Here is a 17,510-nt window from a genome sequence, read left to right as displayed (position 1 = left end):
GCCCACTGTCTCTACTCAGGCAGGGCAGACCAGGTCGGGTAGGGAAAGACGTCAGATGGTCAGCTGCAGTCAGATGGAAAAGGCTGGGGGACTTAGGCCGCTCAGAGAATCAGAGAGAACAGACCCAATATGTAGGAGGAAAGAAGGAAGGAAGGCGGAATGTGTCCGTGTAAGTGTGTACATGCGAGTGTGTGTGAACCCGTTGGTATGTGTTCATACAATTGCATGTGGACACTCTAGAGTCTCCAAACTGGCTTGAGACCCTCCTCACCCCATTCTCCTAGTGACCGGAAGAGCAGAGCCTCAATATCTGCCTTCCCTGCATCCCCCAAAAGTTCTCTCTACCCGCTGCTCTGCCTATTCCTCTGCCCTCAAGCCTCTGACAGTCTGGGCTGGATCTCTTGGTTTTGAATCCCTGCGGGCCAAGGTTGCCTCAATGCCAAGCACTCCTTGGCCAGCACGGGGTTAGCCGGTCTGACTGTCCACACGCAGGAATGGAGCCCAAAGAATGACCCCCACCTTCCCAGATGCCCAATAGTAAGTAGTAGCCGCAGTAATACTATTTACTGATACCGGTCCTCTCTGAGCTGGACTTGGATAGCCCCCCAACCCAGACTCAGGATGGACTCACGGTCTTGGTTGATGTCGCCAGCGTCTCCATCTCCTCGTGGGTCACCCAGACATTCCCAGAAGACTAAGGGGAGAAGGCAGTTGGGAAGTCAAGTGGGATAAGGATTCAGCGGTAGTCAACACATCCACACAGTTCTAAGAAGCAGCAGAAGCAAGGTAGTAAAAATGATAACAATAATCATCATCGTATTTGTTTAGCACTTCTATGAGCCAAGCGACAAAGTAGAAGTACTGTGGCCTAATGGGAACAAGCACAGATCTGGGAATCAGAGGATCTGGGTTCTAATCCCAGCTCTTTCAATTGCATGCTGTGTGACCTTGGGCAAGGCACTTAACTTCTCTGTGCCTCAGTACCTCATCTCCCTCTAATTTAGACTGCGAGCCCCATGTTGGGCAGAGACTGTGTTCAACCTGATAAACTTGTACCTACCCCAGCGCTAAACAACAGTGTTTGATAAATAGTAAACGTTGAACAAATACAATAAAAAAGCACCATATTAATTGCTGAAGTAGATACAAAATGAACAGATTGGACACAGTCCCTGTCCCACAGGGAGTTCACAGCCTAAGAAGGAGGGAGAGCAGACAAGGAAACTACAGCATAGAGCAGTTAAGTGACTGTAAGCTCCTTGTGGGAAGGAATCTTGTTCACCAACGCTAGTGTAATATATTCTCTCAAGCACTTAGTACACTGATTGAATTGACTTGCCATAGTCCCATAGCAGGCATCTGGCTTTGCCCAAATCAGGTCTGTGACTCCCAGAGCTGGGCTTTTTCCACCAGGCCATGTTGGCTCTTCAGAGTCTGTTTTGTTTCCTCAATCAGGCTGTGACAATTTTGTTTTTGTTTGCTTTTTAAATAGTCTTTGTTAAGCACTTAGTATGTGTCCAGCACTGTTCTACGTGCTAGGGTAGAAACAAGTTAATCAGGCTGGATACAGTACCTGTCCCACATGGGACTCATATTCTAAGTAGGGGAGAATAGGTACTGACTCCCTATTTTGCAGTTGAGGAAACTGAGTCATAGAGAGGTTAAGTGACTTGTCCAAGGTCACACAGCAGACAAGTGGCAGAATCAGGATCAGAACCAAGGTCCTCTGGCTTCCAGGCCCATGCTCTATCCACTAGGCCATGCTGCTTCCCCTAAGGGAAGTGAATTCCCTGAAGGCGAGATTCGCCTTTGCTTCCCCATGGCCACCTAAAGCCTACAACAGCCCTCCCTCCACTGAGAGGGCTCAGGATGGATTCAAAGCGTGCGAGAAGCCCCGAGGAGAGGGGTCCTGGGGGGACCACTCACCGTCCTGGAGGTGGGCGGGGCGGAAGGGCTGGTCAGCGACACCATCTCCTGGATGGCCAGTCGGAGCTTGAGCCGGTGCAGGGCGTTGCTGATGCCGATCTCCCGCTGGATCTCCGTGTCCGACAGGGCCGACATGATAGCGCCACTCTTGACGTTGGCCCGGCAGGCCGCCACGTACCAGGCGGGCATCCCTACCCACAGCTGCCCGTGAGGGAGGAACCGGGGCGTGTTTGCGCGTGTCTGTTTCTCGTTCCGAGCCACACCCCCCAGGATCCTCTCACTCTTGCTTGCCAACCCCGCTCTCCCTCTCCTTCTGTACACTGAAGTTTAAGGCCCCTCCCCCATGAAGCCTTCCCTATAAACTCCCACCTGCCCTTACAGAATCTTCCACCACCGTTGCATCTCTAGGGGAATGTTAATGTCAGTCGTCTGCCCTGCCTCCCGCTTCCACTGGCAACTCCCCGAGGACAGGGAACACCCCCCTCCACGATCCCCCCGCCGGTGCCAGAGCTGGGCCAGGCATCAGCCGTAGAGCAGGAGGCCAACGTCTGCCCCAGGCAAAGCACGAGACGGTCCCCAAGGCCCAGGTCACAGTGTTGGGAGATCCCTGGTGGAAAGCCTCTCCGGCAAAGGGAGATTAATGCCATCCACAGAGTGTAAACACCTCCAATAATTAGGGCTCATCAGTGCGCTTTCCCGCCTTCCATCTCCAGTGAACCCAAACAGATGGCCAAGGGGAAATTGTACTCATTAGTGATATCAATTAGGTTCTTCAAAACAACTTGTGAGAAAGGAGCATGATGTAGCGGATGCGGCGTTGGCGCCAGCTGCGGCAGGGTAGGGTGGGGAGCGGGGAGAGGACGGGCAGAGGAAAGACTGTGGCTCGGGCAGCAAGGAGGATCCTGGGAGCAAAGACTCCGCCACCCCCAACCCCTCGGCCTCGGCCCCTCCCGACAGACCTCCACGCCCCCAGTGGACCTGCCGTTCAAGGGGCCAGCACCGCCAACTCCGCCTCACCTCCAGCCATGACACCACCGTGGGTCCGTCCCAGTGGGCAAAGGGCATCCCCTTGCGACGGGCATCTTCCAGGAGCTGGTGCCTAATGGGAGGGGAGGCAGAAGAGCCTCACCTGAGAGGGCTGGGGCCAGGCCCCTTCCTTCCCTGTCCTTCTGGAACACCCTGCCTGGGGGGAGGGCCTTTCCAACCATGTGTCCGTGTCTAGGGTGGCTGCTCCCAGAATGCTCCCGCCCCATCTCGACACCCAATCCAATCCACCCTCTGGCCACAGCCTCCCCCGCTACTAGAGGCACTTATCCCACCTACTCTGTGAACAGTTAAGGATCAGAGAACTGGATACTGAACTACAATCTTTTCAGCCAGAGTGCTGGGTCCTTGGTACATCTGTGTAACATTTGCATGCTCCTCTTTCGATATAAAAATGCCCAGGCATCTCCCCACATCCTGTTCCTTTCCCTCTGGGGTCCCTCCCGCCCGCCGGGGGCCTTTTCTGGGTTGGGTTCGGCCAGCTAGTCCAGCTCTTTCCCTCCTCCATCCCCACAGCCCGTGGGAGAGGGGCGGGGACAGATCTGTCCTCAGGATACCCAGGGTGGGGAGGGGGTCGGAGGAGGCCCTCCCCCTGCTCTGCATGCTCCGCCCAGTCCCTAGACCCCAAGACCCCCCCCCAGGGCTCTCACTTCTTCCTTAATCGCCGGTCCTTCTCTGCCTGGGTGCCCAGCTTGGCAGGCACCAGGGGCTCCTGCAGGTTCGGCTCCGATTCCGACAGCATAACTGAAAATAGCACCACCGGGGCGTCAGTGTCCACTGTCCCTCAAGTTCACCCAGCAGAGTCTTTCCCCAAGCTGATGGTCAAGGCTTGGGAAGGAGCACAGAGCCAGGTCCCAGAAATTCAACACCAGCTCCACCTCCTCTCTGCCCCATCCATCTCAGACTCCAGCCGCCTCCCAACCACCGGGCCTAAGTGGGGCCTGGCCATCCAGCCGTGGCCCCCGAGGCCGGAGATCTAGATGCGGTCGGCATAGTCCAGCGGCCGCCGGCCCACGTCGGCTCTCCACATGGCTGGGCAGACTCTCCCCATCGGCACTCTGCCCTCCTCTGACGTGCTGAGTCCCTAAATCGACTTTGCCTGCCTAAGGCCAATCGTCTAGAAAAGAGGTATCTGGTGATATCGCCTTAAATTGTAAACTCTTCGTGGGCAGGGACTGTGTCCATTATACTGTTGCATTATACTATCTCAAGCGCTTAATACAGTGCTCTGCACACAGCAAGCACTCAATAAATAGGATTGATCTCCTATAACCTGAAGAGATAAAGGGAGTTAGGCTTCCTTCCCTCGTTTGTCCGGCACCTTCCAAAAGGAACTGAGCAACGAGTGGTTCCCGAGGAACCCCGAGGCTGGGGGCACCCTCCCCTCCCTCGCCCCATCCTCCACCTGCCCACCCAAACGGTCCCTAGGTAGAAGGGCGGAGACCGTGGCCCGGGGCTCCTTCCCTGCTCAGCTGGATGAGCCGACCCTTCTCCTTCTTCCCAAACAGGCGGCCGATGGAAGACTTGATGCCTTTGCGCTTGGTGCCCTTGTGCAGAGAATCCTGGCTGCTGTTGCTGCTGCTGCTGGGATTACTGCCCTGGTCGTCCAAGGAGCTGAGCGGCCCGGGGATCGGGGCCGAGGACCAAAGGAGAGAAAATGGACTTAAATAGCAGCGGGAAGGAGTCAGGAGAGAGAGAAAAAAACTTCTTCCAAACTGCCTGCAAGTGTGAAAACCCCTGGAGTGCTTAGGGAGGAATCTCCTGCTTCAGTTCTCTTTTGGAATAATAACAACAATAATTATGGTACTTGTTAAGTGCTTACTAGGTACCGAGCACTGTTCTAAGCACTGGGGTAGACTCAAGTTAGGCTGGACACACTCCCTGTCCCACACAGACCTCACACTCTTAATCCCCATTTTACAGACGAGGTAACTGAGGCCCAGTGAAGTGAAGTGAATTGCTCAGAGTCACACAGCAGATATGTGGCGGAGCTGGGATTAGAACCCATGACCTTCTTCTGACTCCCAGGCTCGTGCTCTATCCACTAAATCTTGCTGCTTCTGGAATAGGGAGGCTGCCTGCAGAGCCAGGCTGAGGGAGGTGCAAAGTTGAGGGGAGTCTGCTCGAGGGCAGCATCCAGAGCCCCCCACCCCAGCACCCAACCCCACCTGCTCACCTTTTGCCATCTTCCTGGCTGGGGGCCAGGTGGCCGAGCCTTTCCAGCCGCAGGGTCCTGGGTGAGGAAGGAGGAGAGGTCTCACATTTTATGGTGGTTTTGTCTTCTCGGCTCTCTTCCCGAGCAACTGGAGACTGAACAGACGGCGAGCCGTGAGGGGAAGAGGCAGAGAGGGTGGCCAACACGGCCGCCTGTCCACCCGGGGGCCCGCGTGGATGTCCAAGCCCGCCGTCAGGGAGTCTCAGTCAATGTGGGCGACCTGGTGGGGAGGAGCGCTAAGAGAGGATCTGGGGGTCTACGAGGGCAGAATGACACCAACCCAGGGTGCCCTGACATCAGGCCCCAACAATCCTCAGTGGGCACCTGCGGGGTGCTTGGGAATGCTCCCAGGCCTTTGCGGTTAACCCTTCGGCACCTGAAGTAGTCTGAGGCCCTGATTGCCCAAGGGGGACCAGCTGTCGCTCACCAGAAGCTTCCTCCTGTGTTTCCTTAAATCGCTTGGCTGGGAAATGCAGGAGAGAGAGAGGGGGGCAGAAAAAGAGAAAGGGAGAGAAGGAGGGAGAATAAGAGGGAGGGAGATGGGGAAAGAGAAAGAGAGAGAGACAAAGTCAAAACCCTTTCCTGGGGCACCGAGGCCCCATTTCAATCCACAGCGGGCCACAGCCCTTAGGATGAGGGCCAGATAAGCCATCAGGTACACTAACCCCTGATGCTTCTCTCTACTCGGCCCCTCAGCATCTAAGTCTGAGGACCTGGAAGTGTCTTTTGGGGGCAAGCTGGGACATCTTCCAGGATCAGGCTAGAAGGAGGCGGTGATTAAGATGGCGAAGGGAGCTCTCCCTGAAGCCAGCGAGGCAAGGGATGGGGCCACTATAGTCAAATGTCTTCTCTCCTTGCCCCCACCCTCCGACCGATCCCGAGGCAGACGCGGCTGAACTCGCCGGTTGCTAGGCAGATCTCACCAATGTCATGACCCCCATGCGGTCCAGATCCTGGGCGGCACTGCGGGAGGTGAGCTTGGGGGTGGAACGGCCGCTGAGGGGCGGGGAGGCACTGGCCAGGGACAGGGCCGTGAGGGAGGTGGGGATGGAGCCCCGCTTGCGCAGCTGCGTCAGGTTCAGGGCCTCCATGCTCCCACTGGTCACCCGGGTCTCGATCTCGTCGGCCCGCAGCTCCGTGGACTCTTTCTCTTCCTGGATCATCCTGCGGGAGGCCGAGGGGAGGGAAAATCAGAATCAGAACAGGCCACAGCTCCCCCACTGCTCTCTCATTCAATCATTTATTATATTTATTGAGGGCTTACTGTGCGCAGAGTACTGTACTAAGCACTTGGAGAGTACAGTATAACAATAAATGCACACGTTCCCTGCCCACAACGAGTTTATAGTCTCTCACCCACACCTGCGTGGCCTGGGTCTGCTATCCGACTGGAAGATGGATCCAGCCAGCCTAGCGGCCACTGGCTCCTAAAACATGAGCTCGGACCAGTCCTGATCAAACCCCTTGGGGCCGGGTCAGACCCGTCCGAGCAAGGGCAACTCAACACGTCCAAAACAGAGGTCCTTATCTTCTCTCCCAAATCCTGTCCTCTCCCTGACTTTCCCATCACTGTAGACGGCACAACCATCCTTCCCATCTCACAAGCCCGCAACCTTGGTGTCATCCTTGACTCCGCTCTCTCATTCACCCCACATGTCCAATCCGTCACCAAAGCCTGCCGGTCTCACCTTCACATCGCCAAGATCCACCCTTTCCTCTCCATTCAAATCGCTACCACATTAGTACAGTCAAATATCCTATTCCGACTGGATTACTGCATCAGCCTCCTTTCTTACTTCCCAACCTCCTTGTCTCTCCCCATTTGAGAGCATACTTACTCTGCTACCTGGACTATCTTTCTACAGAAATGTTCTGGACATGTCACTCCCCTCTTCAAAAATTTTATGTATTTATATTGATGCCTGTTTACTTGTTTTGATGCCTATCTCCCCCATTCTAGACTGTAAGCCGGTTGTGGGCAGGGATTGCCTCTCTTTACTGCCAAATTGTACTTTCCAGGCACTTAGTACTGTGCTCTGCACACAGTAAGTGCTCAATAAATACGATTGAATGAATGAAAGGGTCCTCCTGGGAGTGATCCTCTCCCATGGGCAGTGGCCCCAGCAGGATCTAGGGAGAAGGGTCAGCTCTAGACCCCTTCTGGAAAGGGCGGTGGCGGGAGTCGGGGTCCACATCACTGCTGCTATCCCCAGGCTTGGGGGCTGGTTTGGCCATCCCTGGGCCCCTGTCCCGTGTGAAGCACCAACGGCTGAGCAGTATGCCCTTCTGGTTCTTTCCAGGAGGCCCCAGGGCCCAGGAGGGTCCGCCGGACATTGCTCCCAAACTCCTACCTGATCTCCTCATTGATGGCGTCCAGCTGCTCCTGGAGCATCATGGCCAGGGTCTGGGCATCCGAGTGGCCGCTCGGGGAGAGGACGTCCACAGGGCCCACCGGCCCCGCTGGCTCATCTTCGTCCACATCTGAGATCTCAGGGTCGCTGTCAAAAGCAGGGGCCGCTGGGGCCAGGACCCCCGGGAGCGGGGAAAGCTCCCAATCCTAATGGTGTGTTTAGTAAACACTTACTATGTGCCAAGCACCAAACTAAGCACTGGAGTAGATACAAGATCATCAGGTCGGACACGGTCTCCGTCCCACACAGGGCTTGCGATCTAAGTGGGAGGGAGACCTGCTCTTTAGTCCCCTTTTCACCGATGAGGAAACAGAGGCCCAGAGAAGTTAAGAGACTTGCTCAAGGTCACATAGCAAGTAGCTGAGCTGGGACTAGAACCCAGGTCATCCGATTCCCAGGCCCATGCTCATTCCACTAGGCCATGCTGCTTCTCTGAAGTATCGGAGGGGCAAGGTGAGGGAAACAAGACAACAAATAAGGATCCCCAACATCTTGCCTCCCTCACCTCTCACTCCCCACACCGGCTAGAAGGCACTGCATCTGTCGGACTAGATCCCACTCTCTGCCTTGGAGAGATTCCCACAAGCTCAAAGACTTTGGGGGCTGAAAGGGACCAGCGGCCTCCCAGGCCCCCTCAGGCCCTCTGCCCACCATCCCAGGATGGCTCCGGGCCAGCTGGCTATCGGCCAGCCCCTTCCCCAGAGGGGAGGAGGGAGGGTGAAAGGAAGCACGCCGGCAGCTGGGACCCCTGATTGACGGGCCCAGCCCTCTTGGCCACAGCTGTGAGGACCCAGGGAGTGGGGAGGAGAGAGGGCGGCGCACAGGATTTGTAACACACGCCAGGCCGCAAGCTTAACCGGAGGCAGGCACGCGGCTGGCTGGTCCCCGGGGACCCCCCAGGAGAGACCTCCCTCTTCTCCCCCAACACACAGACACACTCATACCATCTCCTACCTTGCTGGGCTCTTCCCGTAAGGCAGAGAAGCGGCGGTGAAGGGCATGGGGACCGGGAGGAGCGTGAACCACGCTGCTTAGGGGAAATCGCAGGTCCACGGCGCTCCCCAAGTGGGACCTGGGAGGAGCGGGACAATCAGCACGGGGAGATGAAGGTGGAGGGTTGGGCATCACCCCAACCTCTCCACCTCCTGCTCCCTCACCTCCCCCAGGCCAGGATCAACTCTTAGGCCCTCCGGTTGCCTGATCACTCCCCAGAGCTCCTCTTTCCCGGGCAGCAGGAGGTTTGGGCCGCCTCGTGCCTTCAACAGAGCTGGTTGGCCTGGCCACCCCTCACCACCTCCGCTTGACCCCCGGCTCCCCAGTTCCTTCACAATCCTCTCTGACCGGCATTGAGCTTCAAGGTTCAGAACCGGGCCTGAGCTCAGGAGGTAAGAGTCTTCTAGTCACTCTGAACCTTTCCCCCATTTTTAAAAATCCCCTCGTCCCCACAATCCAGCACATGGGCTCTTTGGGCATCTAGCTTTGGGCCACTGCCAAACTTGCCCCCATCTCCACGAGACAAGAGACGTGGGGAGAACAAAAAGCCAGGATTCAGCTCACTACTTTTCTCTGGCGGTAAATCATGTTGGGCCGGGAGAACAGCTGTCTCCACCCTCAGAGCGATAACTCTTCATGGACCTGAACGTGGCGATTCAGACCCAGTAGCTTAGCCTCCCTTCTCTGGGTTGAATTATCCCTTCACTTTTCCCCTTTCCCCTGGGGCGCAATTTCCCCACCTTTTACCCTCTTCCCTTCTCTCCTTCCTCCAAGACTAGTTCTCCGAGCCCAAACCCAAAGCAGGCCCCAAGGGAACCAGTGGATTGCTGAGTCTCCCGGATTTCCCGGCACTGAGTAGAACACAACCCGGGAACGTCCTGGCCTGCCACAGTCTTCTCTTTCTCAGTCTCTGGCCATCCTCTTCCCTTTTCTCCCAGGCGCCAATACAAACAGAAACACACGCTCAGGGGTGGAGTTTTCCTAGAATCCTGGGCTCAGGCAGGACCCCCAGGGTACATTAGACCCATCTCTCTGTCTCTGAGCATGTCTGCCCCTCAAACAAATCAGACAGACTCCTGCCTTCCCTTTTTCTTATCCATCATCTCCCTCAACAGTGAATCCTGGAGCCTCATCCTGTTCTCCGTCCTACTTTTTTAATGAAACAGTATTTCTTAAGTGCTTACTATGTGCCAGGCATTGTACTAAGCGCTGGGGTAGATACAAGCTAATGAGATTGGACGGGATCCATGTCCCTCATGGGCCTCACAGTCTTAAGCCCCATTTTATAGATAAGGGAACTGAGCCACACAGAAGTTAAGTGACTTGCCCAAGGCCACACAGCAAGCAAGTGGCAGAGACAGGATTAGGACCCAGAGCCTTCCGATTCCCAGGCCGTGCTCTGTCCACGAGTCCACGCTGCTTCCAGTCGGAAAGCTCTTCCCGCTACCGAACCCAATCGATCGTATTTATTGAGAGCTTACTGTGGACGGAGCACTGTGCTAAACCTTTCAAGCTGCAATTTAGCCCTCCCCTCCTGTTTTTTCAGGGGTGCCCTCCGCCCACGCCCTTTCTGGACATGCCGCCCGCCTCTGGCTGGATTCAACGTGAAAGCCTGTGGCAGTGGGGCAGCATGGGCCTTTGGGTTTCTGGGGTGAGCGCTTAGTTCGACGGGACCACTTCCACGACTGTTTCTCCCCATCCTCCCCTGGTCGCAGTGGGCCCCTCCCCTCCTCCCTGCCAAGGAAATTACAGTTAATCGCAAAATGGAGCTGTCGGCAATGCCCGCCCAAGGGATTGGGAGCTCATCAGACTCTCCCTACGGCCACCGACTGCCCCCGGATTGCAGTGCCCCAGACAACCTCCCTGCTCCTGCCCTTTCTCCTGTACACCCTGGATGCTCCTCAAGGGGATGAATTCTGGGGACACTGCCCACCAGCCCCCCCTTCCTGGGAGCTACCTGGCCCCCTGACTAACCAACCACCCCTGGGGGGAAGGCCAAAGCGTTCAGATCTAATCTCAGGTCCGTCGCTGATTCCCGCCTGATGTTTCACCTGCCCTGCGGGCCTCGGCTTCCCCACCTACTCTTCTCCAGGGTCGGGCTCCACCCCGGGAATCGATCTTTGTCAGGAGCAGGGAGGGAAACGCCTGGAGCACAAAGGCATCTGGGAAGAGATCCTGGGGTTCCCCACCGGCCCGTCGCAACCTCCGCTCCCCATTTCCCTCCACCCCCTCGGCGATACCTGGAATGGACCCCCTCCCCAAACGGGCCACTCCGCCCCCTCAGCTGGTCCACTTCCAGGCGCAGCTTCTCGATCTCCTCCGACAGCCGGCCCTGTGGGACAGGGCAGAATCGAGATGGGGGTCAGGGCCCAGGATGGACGGGCCAACTGAGTCAACTGGGGGCAAAGGCAGAGCCTCATTCCACAGCCAGGGTCCTGGCTAACTCAAGAGAAAGGAGGCAAAGGGGGAAGGGTGTCAGGAAGGCCTCACAAGCCAGGAAAGGTGCGGCCAGGAAAAGTTTCTGTGTCACACTCACCTACAAACATACACAAATGTCCCACAGGTGTGACCGGGAAGAAGGCCCCATGCATATACACACACATATATATATACTCCCTCTCAATTTAGGCCTGAACCCTGGGGTCAGAGAAAGGGCAAGGGAAGGAATGTAGCTAGAGGGACCCCACTGCTGCCAAGACCTCCCTCCTGGTCCCCCCACCCCACCGCAGTGCAATCAATGAAATGTATTGAACACTTACAACATCTTAAGCATTTGGGAGAGTACAGTACAAAAGTGCTGGTTGACCCAGTCCCTGCACTCAAGGAGTTTAGAGTCTAGAGTGTCCCGCTCCCTGGTCCTCTACACGGGGCCTCCGTCTGAAGGGCCATTTTGCTCCCGAAGAACCAGAAAAGAGAGCACCCTGGGCCACGAAGGCGCTGGAGCAGCTAACGGAGCCCATTTCCTTCCCACTAGTCTGGGTCGTTGGCGACACGTGGCACAGTGGGGCCCGCGCTCCCGCGGAACCCCGCTCCCCCGGGCCCGGTCTGGCCCTCCTCCCTCACCTTGTGGTGATGCTGTTCCTCAATCTGCCGCTGGGAACTCTCCAGCTCCTGGATCAACGTATTCTAGGAGACGAACAGCAGCCCATCGCAGGGGGAAGCACTGCTCAAGGCCGACCAAGCCTCCCCTCCAAAGACATCTCGGGCGAGAGCCTGGATTGGGCCCCTTTCCCCAGTAGAGAGATGCTCCCCTCCCAGGTGGGCCCCGAGCCCCCTCCCCAAACTCCCTTCCCCCTCCCATCACGGCCACCTTACCGACATTCCCACTGCTCTCCTCCAACTCCCCTTTATGGCCCCTCTCTCTTCCCATCCCGACCCCTGCCTCCAATCCTGTCACCAAGCAGCTCCCGGACCTTCCCATAATCCCCTTAGGGCCATCCCTGCTGGCTCCTTCCCTTCTAACAGAGTTGATTTTCCTCCTCCTCCTCTTGTTCCTCCTATTCCACCTCCTCCCAGGGGGCCAGGCCCCTGGGAGGAGCTTGTTCGCTTGCTGAGAAGAGGTTTCTGGCCCGGTGACATCCTGTTTGGTGTCACTAAGGATCCAGGTAAGGGGCGGACCAGAGGTGCCATGTGGAGAGCCACCGCTTCCTTGCCAGGCCACTGAGCGACCAGCCAAGAGCCCAAGAGGCAGACCGGCCCACCCGCCGCTCAGGGGCCCTACCTTCTCCTCCAGGGCCGCCATTCGCTCCTTGAGGTGCAGCTGCAGCCGCTCGTTGGACTCGCTCAGCAGCCGGTCCACCGTGTCCGACAGGCGCTTGTTGTGGTCCTCGTTCATCTTCTCTCGCTGGCGCACCTGCCAGACCACCGGCATTCGCCCTCATACAGACCCCTCGCTCGGGAGCATCCCACCCGGCCTCCCTCTCTGTTCCATTCCCCACCCCCCAAACCGTGAACCTCTCCTACCTCTGAAGCTGCACCCAAGCCACCCCCTTCTGGCCAGGAGCGTCTCCCCGCCCCTGTCCTCCCTCCCACACATTGACACCCCAGGTCACCTTTGCCAGAAAGCCTGGAGCAGTGGGGCCCAGCAGAAAGGGCATGGACCTAGAAGTCAGGGGATCTGGATTCTAATCCCAGTTCTGCCATTTGCCCACCGGATGACCTCGGACAAGTGACCGCACTCATCTGTGCCTCAGTTTCTTTATCTGTAAAGTGGGGTTCGATACCTGTTCTCTCCTTTAGACTGTGAGCCCCATGGGGGACGGGCACTGTGTCCAACCTAATGATCCCGTATCTACCCCAGGGCTTAAAACGGTGCTTGGCACACAGTAAGTGCTTGAACGAACACCATTATAACAACAGCTTTTCCTCTCTCCAACTTGCCTACCCAACGTGACTCATCCCTCCTCCTCAATATGCTCTGAACTTTCTGGGTCTGCCTGGCCCCGCTGCTGTGGATTGTCTTTGGGTCTGTCTATTCTGCTTTCCCTAAGAAGCCAGGATCTTTGCAAGGGCTGGGCAGGGTCTGAGTTGGCTCTCGGGCCCCAGCAGGATGTTGGACACTAGGAGGGGCTCAGAAAGGGCTTTCTAGCTGACTGCCTGAAGAAGGGCCCCCTTTCTGAGACTTGAGAGATTTCTCAAAGCCGGGGGGGGCGGGGGGGGGCCTCTCCTCCATACTCCCAAGCCCAGACTGCACCGGGGTCCTCCCGGGACCCCCAGGCAAGACTCACCCTGGCCAGCTCCTGGTTCTTCTCCTCCAGCTGCCCCTCCAGCTGCCTCAGGTGTTCCTCGATGTTGCCATGCCGCTCCTCAGCCTGTGGGCACCAGCACAGCACCCACTCAGCACTCGCTCAGCATCCCATCACCCCCCGCAGGAGTCCGTGTCTCGGATCCAGGCCCGATCGGAAATGTAGGGCCGGTTCCTAGAGCGGACTCGTCTTCCCTGCCCTTTGACCGACCTGCCCCCCTAGAAAGTGGCCGGGAACACCCTCCCGTCCCCCCATCTTCAAGGCACCGGGGAGCCTGGTTAATGGCCCTAAGGGCTCCCCGACGGCAGATGCGCCCACCTTGGTGAGGGCCGCAATCCTCTGGGCCAACTCGGCCTCTACTTCGGGCAGGGTCTCGGCCTTGCGGATGGTCTGCTGCAGCTTCTGCTCGGCCAGCTCCAACAGCTCCTGCAGGTGCCGGGATTTCTCCTCGCACTACGGAGAGGGGGAGAAGCTGGGCACAGGGGAGCAGGCGGGGGCCGACGGGGAGGGAAGAGGACAGAGGAAGGAGAGGAAGCTGGGGTGGGGGAGGTGGTCTTGGGACAGGGGCTGAGGACACCCCGGACTCAGGTCAATGACCCTCTGCGGCGCAGTCTACCCATACTGTTCAGGCCCACGGGTGACAACTCCAAGTGGAGAGAGTACGCGGGACCCTCAGGGTCCTGCCACATCCCCCCCTCACCTCCGTTCCCATCACAAGGCCGGGGGCAGGAGGCCCCGCCCCAACCATGTGGCCCCTGGGGAAGGTGCCTCCCTCCCCGGCTCCCGGCAGACGCGGACCTGGCGGTGTAGGGATGCCTCGGTGGCCAGCTCATTCTCCAGCTTGTCGTTGAGGTCATGGATGGACGTGGCCTCCCGCTGGGCCGCCAGGTAGCGCTTCTCCAGCGTGGTGATGCGTTCTTCCATGTCGTCCTTCTGCGCCAGGGCCTGAGGGGCCGGCGGGGGGGCAGGAGGGGTGGGGACCGCAGATAGACGGGGGTGGAAAAGTAGGTAGAGGAGGGGAAGTGACTTTGCCCCTGCCCATCCAGGGTGGCACAGCAGACTTCCCCAAGTCACTATCTGGTCTCCGAACGCTGGCCAGGACCCCCACCCATCCCCACAAGACCTAGCGCTGAACGCCCACCCCACCTGCGGGGGCGGGACAGCGGGCAGGGGTTAGGGGTCCTGACCTCACGGAGGTCCCGCTGGTGCTTGCTGCTCAACTCCTCCGACTTGATAAGGTCCTTGCGGGCGGTGCCCAGGTCCTCCTCCAGCTCGGCCACCGTAGCCACCAGGGCCGCCAACCGCTCCCGGGCCTGGGCCAGCTCCAGATTCTGCTTCTCCAACAGCTCCTGCAGCTCCAGCGTCCGCCCCACCTCATCCTCCGGATGCACCGAGCCATTGGTCAGTCGCTGTGAGGCCCGGACACAGTAACGGCCCCTCACCCAGGGTCCTTCCAGCCCCGGGGCTCTCCGCACCCCTTCCCAGACGTAGCCCACGGTCAGACTCCCAGGTCCTACCGTGCGTGACCTCTGCCCCCAGTGGGCCACCCCCAGTCTTCTCTAGGTCTCCCCGGCCTGCTCTAGAGATCTGCCTTTGGTCCTGATTGTTTCCGGGTCAGCCCAGAGGCCCATGCCCTCCTGCATCCCATCACTGGGGGGTCCCTGGGAGGCGGGGGAGGGCCTCTCATCCCATTCTAACTATAGAGACCCGGGAAGGGGGGTGGGGAGCAATCTAGCCCAGAGTCACAGAGAAGAGGCAGTGAGTGGGGAGGGGAATTGCCTCCCAAATATCTCTAGGGGTGATAGCGGGAGAGGCTCCAACCCAGTCAGCCCCTCAGCCCCTGCTCCCAGTACCCCCAGGGTGGGAACCCGGGCTGGAGCAAGCCACGGGGAAGGCCCCATGGGGGAAGTCCAGGCGTAGATGAGGCTTGAAAGGATCCCATTCCCCGCAGCCCGAAAGCACCCACCTTCCACAGGAGCTTGGGCCCCGGCTCCGGGGCCTCTCCTCGGCTCCCCACCTCCCCTGGAGCTGCATCTCGGGGCCGGGAGCCCTGCTGCAGGGCAGACACCTGAGGGGCAGAGCCACCACCAGAGCTAGGCTCTTGGAGCCACCCAGTTCAGAGCCCAGCACCCCCACCGCACCCCTCTCCTTTCCCTCACACCTCCCACCCCGGCTCCTCCCTGTAGGAGCGGAGTTGGGAAGAGAGGGGCGTGCTCCCTGGCCATCCCAGGGCAGAGATGCAGTGGGTGATAGGGCCGGCCAGGATGGGCCCGCCTAGGGACCGCCTGGGGATCCAGGGACCACAGAGCTTCTTGGAAGGAACAGAAGCAGAGGATGCAGACTGTCCCACCGGAACCAGCCATAGCCTCAGAGCGGGGAGCGGGCCACGAGGCGGCCAGGGGTCTCACCTGCTGGTGGGCTCCGGCCAGCTGCTCCTCCAGGGTGGTGACACGCTCCAGTGCCGCCCGCAGCCGCTCCCGCACCTGTGGCAGGGGGGAGACGGGAAGGGATGGGGCCGACCAGTCTGGGGCGGAGGACACTTTGGGAAATGGCCACCACCAGGCAGACACCAAGAAGGGCCTGTGACCGGCAAGGGGCGGACCTAATGCTGAGTGCTCCAACAGAAGGCTGTGCGGGGTCCGGGTAGATACGTCGGGCTGACCGGCAGCAGGAGCAGCCTCAGAGACACCAGGGCCGGCGGCGTCAATGGCAGACACGCCGGGCCGGCCGACCCTTAATCAGGGAAGGTGAGAAGTGGGGACCGGAGAGGCCAAGCAACCTGAGCCCGACCCGGCATCTGGCTCACCTTCTCATCCAGTGCCTTGTGGTGCTCAAATAGGGACTTGAGGGCCTTGAGGACCTCCACCTCACTCGACACGCCCGAGGGCGACTGGGCCTGACGCTTGACCACCGTCATCCGTAGAGAGCGCTCGTGGCGGGACACCAGGCACTCCAGGTGCTCCAGGAGCAGCTGAGGGAGTGAAGAGCGGCATGTGCCTCCAGGCCGGAGGCCGGACCACTGGCATCCCAGTCCTCCCCCAGGAACCCCACCCCCTTACCCTCGTGTTGTTTCGCTCGGCCTTCAGCTCCGAGATCTCCTCCTCCCTCTCCAGGAGCTGCTCCTGACAGACGTTCAGCTCCCGGGTCAGCGTGGCAAACTCCTGCAAAGCCCAAGGGTCTGCTCGGCTGGGGGCTCCTGCCCGGAGAAGGGCCGGGGCCTCCTGAATCAGCAGGAGCGGCTCCTGCCTCGGGGGACCGGCTCCCCCGACTGACTGGGTGGTGGTCGTTCTTCTCTTGTCCCTGAACCCCAACTCCCTTCAACCCTCTTGGGAACACACCCTCCCCTGTAAATTGGTGGGGAGAATATGGCGGGCTGCCCAAAGGGAGGAAAGGGATGGGGGGGGTCACTCCTTTCCTCTGACCCTCGGTCTGCTGCCATATCCAGTGTGCTGCTGCTTAGAGCGACACATCTCTGGCCTCCGGGAGCCCCCACCTTCCACTTAGACTGACAGACAGACACACACACACTCCACCTTTCCCCCCGAACCATCCCTTAGCTCCGTCACAGCTAGACACTCTGAAGAAAGCCTGACCCGGACTCTGAGGCCCCTGAAGTTCCCAGACCCACATTCCAGCTGCCCCCTGCCCACTTCCCAGTTTACCAGACTCCCCTATCAGCCACGCTCAGCCCAGTTATCAGCCCGGAACCTTGGTCGTCCAGTAACAGAGTAGAAATACAGTCAACTGTATGCCAAGGAAACAAGACCCGGGACTTCGGTTTCCAACCCGAGGCTTGGCCCTTCCCCAGGCTGGCGCTGTCTGAGGCCCAGAAAGGAAGGCGCTACCCAACAGGAGAGGTGGCTGCAGTGACCTCGTTCCCAGCTTTCTGCTCGATGGCAAAGAATCGGGATTTAAGCAGGGATCCGCCAAATCTGCCCATTCCCATAATCCCAGCCAAGAGACCAGAGAGGGAGAGGCCAGAAGCAAGATGGGGCACACAAGGAGAGATTGCGATACCTGACTTACACACTCATGCATACTCTCATACAAACAACCCACCTGTGCCCCCTGAGGGTCACTCACATCCCCGAGTCCCAAGGAAGTGGCTGCTCCCCACCCTCCACTCCTTGACTCCTGGACTTTGGGTTTCCCACAACTCCACAGGTCCCCCAAATC

General features: G+C 58.8%; 1 protein-coding gene across 5 annotated transcripts in view; it reads right to left on the bottom strand.

Annotated features, from left to right (window-relative positions):
- PPFIA4 (PTPRF interacting protein alpha 4) overlaps positions 1-17,510 on the bottom strand; it is a 57,581-nt gene that overhangs the window by 14,480 nt on the left and 25,591 nt on the right. For 4 of the 5 annotated variants that reach the window (XR_003760953.2, XR_003760954.2, XM_029069249.2 and 1 more), the window contains exons 3-23: positions 16,394-16,495; positions 16,141-16,305; positions 15,743-15,817; positions 15,301-15,402; positions 14,522-14,743; positions 14,133-14,279; positions 13,653-13,787; positions 13,317-13,400; positions 12,311-12,442; positions 11,653-11,715; positions 10,830-10,921; positions 8,551-8,668; positions 7,537-7,742; positions 6,109-6,349; positions 5,613-5,648; positions 5,147-5,280; positions 4,415-4,584; positions 3,621-3,714; positions 2,944-3,025; positions 1,927-2,127; positions 632-694 (exon numbers count right to left, since the gene is read on the bottom strand). Coding sequence is in view for 2 of the 5 variants with exons in the window: in XM_029069249.2 (XP_028925082.1) it covers positions 632-694; positions 1,927-2,127; positions 2,944-3,025; positions 3,621-3,714; positions 4,415-4,584; positions 5,147-5,280; positions 5,613-5,648; positions 6,109-6,349; positions 7,537-7,742; positions 8,551-8,668; positions 10,830-10,921; positions 11,653-11,715; positions 12,311-12,442; positions 13,317-13,400; positions 13,653-13,787; positions 14,133-14,279; positions 14,522-14,743; positions 15,301-15,402; positions 15,743-15,817; positions 16,141-16,305; positions 16,394-16,495 (2,664 nt within the window). In the remaining 3 variants the exon portion in view is untranslated. The remainder of the gene's footprint in view (positions 1-631; positions 695-1,926; positions 2,128-2,943; positions 3,026-3,620; positions 3,715-4,414; positions 4,585-5,146; positions 5,281-5,612; positions 5,649-6,108; positions 6,350-7,536; positions 7,743-8,550; positions 8,669-10,829; positions 10,922-11,652; positions 11,716-12,310; positions 12,443-13,316; positions 13,401-13,652; positions 13,788-14,132; positions 14,280-14,521; positions 14,744-15,300; positions 15,403-15,742; positions 15,818-16,140; positions 16,306-16,393; positions 16,496-17,510) is intronic. The other variant, XR_003760956.2, reaches the window with a different exon arrangement.

The sequence above is a fragment of the Ornithorhynchus anatinus genome, chromosome 7, assembly GCF_004115215.2.
Source record: "Ornithorhynchus anatinus isolate Pmale09 chromosome 7, mOrnAna1.pri.v4, whole genome shotgun sequence".
NCBI classification, from domain to species: domain Eukaryota; kingdom Metazoa; phylum Chordata; class Mammalia; order Monotremata; family Ornithorhynchidae; genus Ornithorhynchus; species Ornithorhynchus anatinus.
The sequence above is the reverse complement of the archived record's forward strand: the minus strand, read 5'-3'. Positions and strand labels throughout refer to the sequence as shown.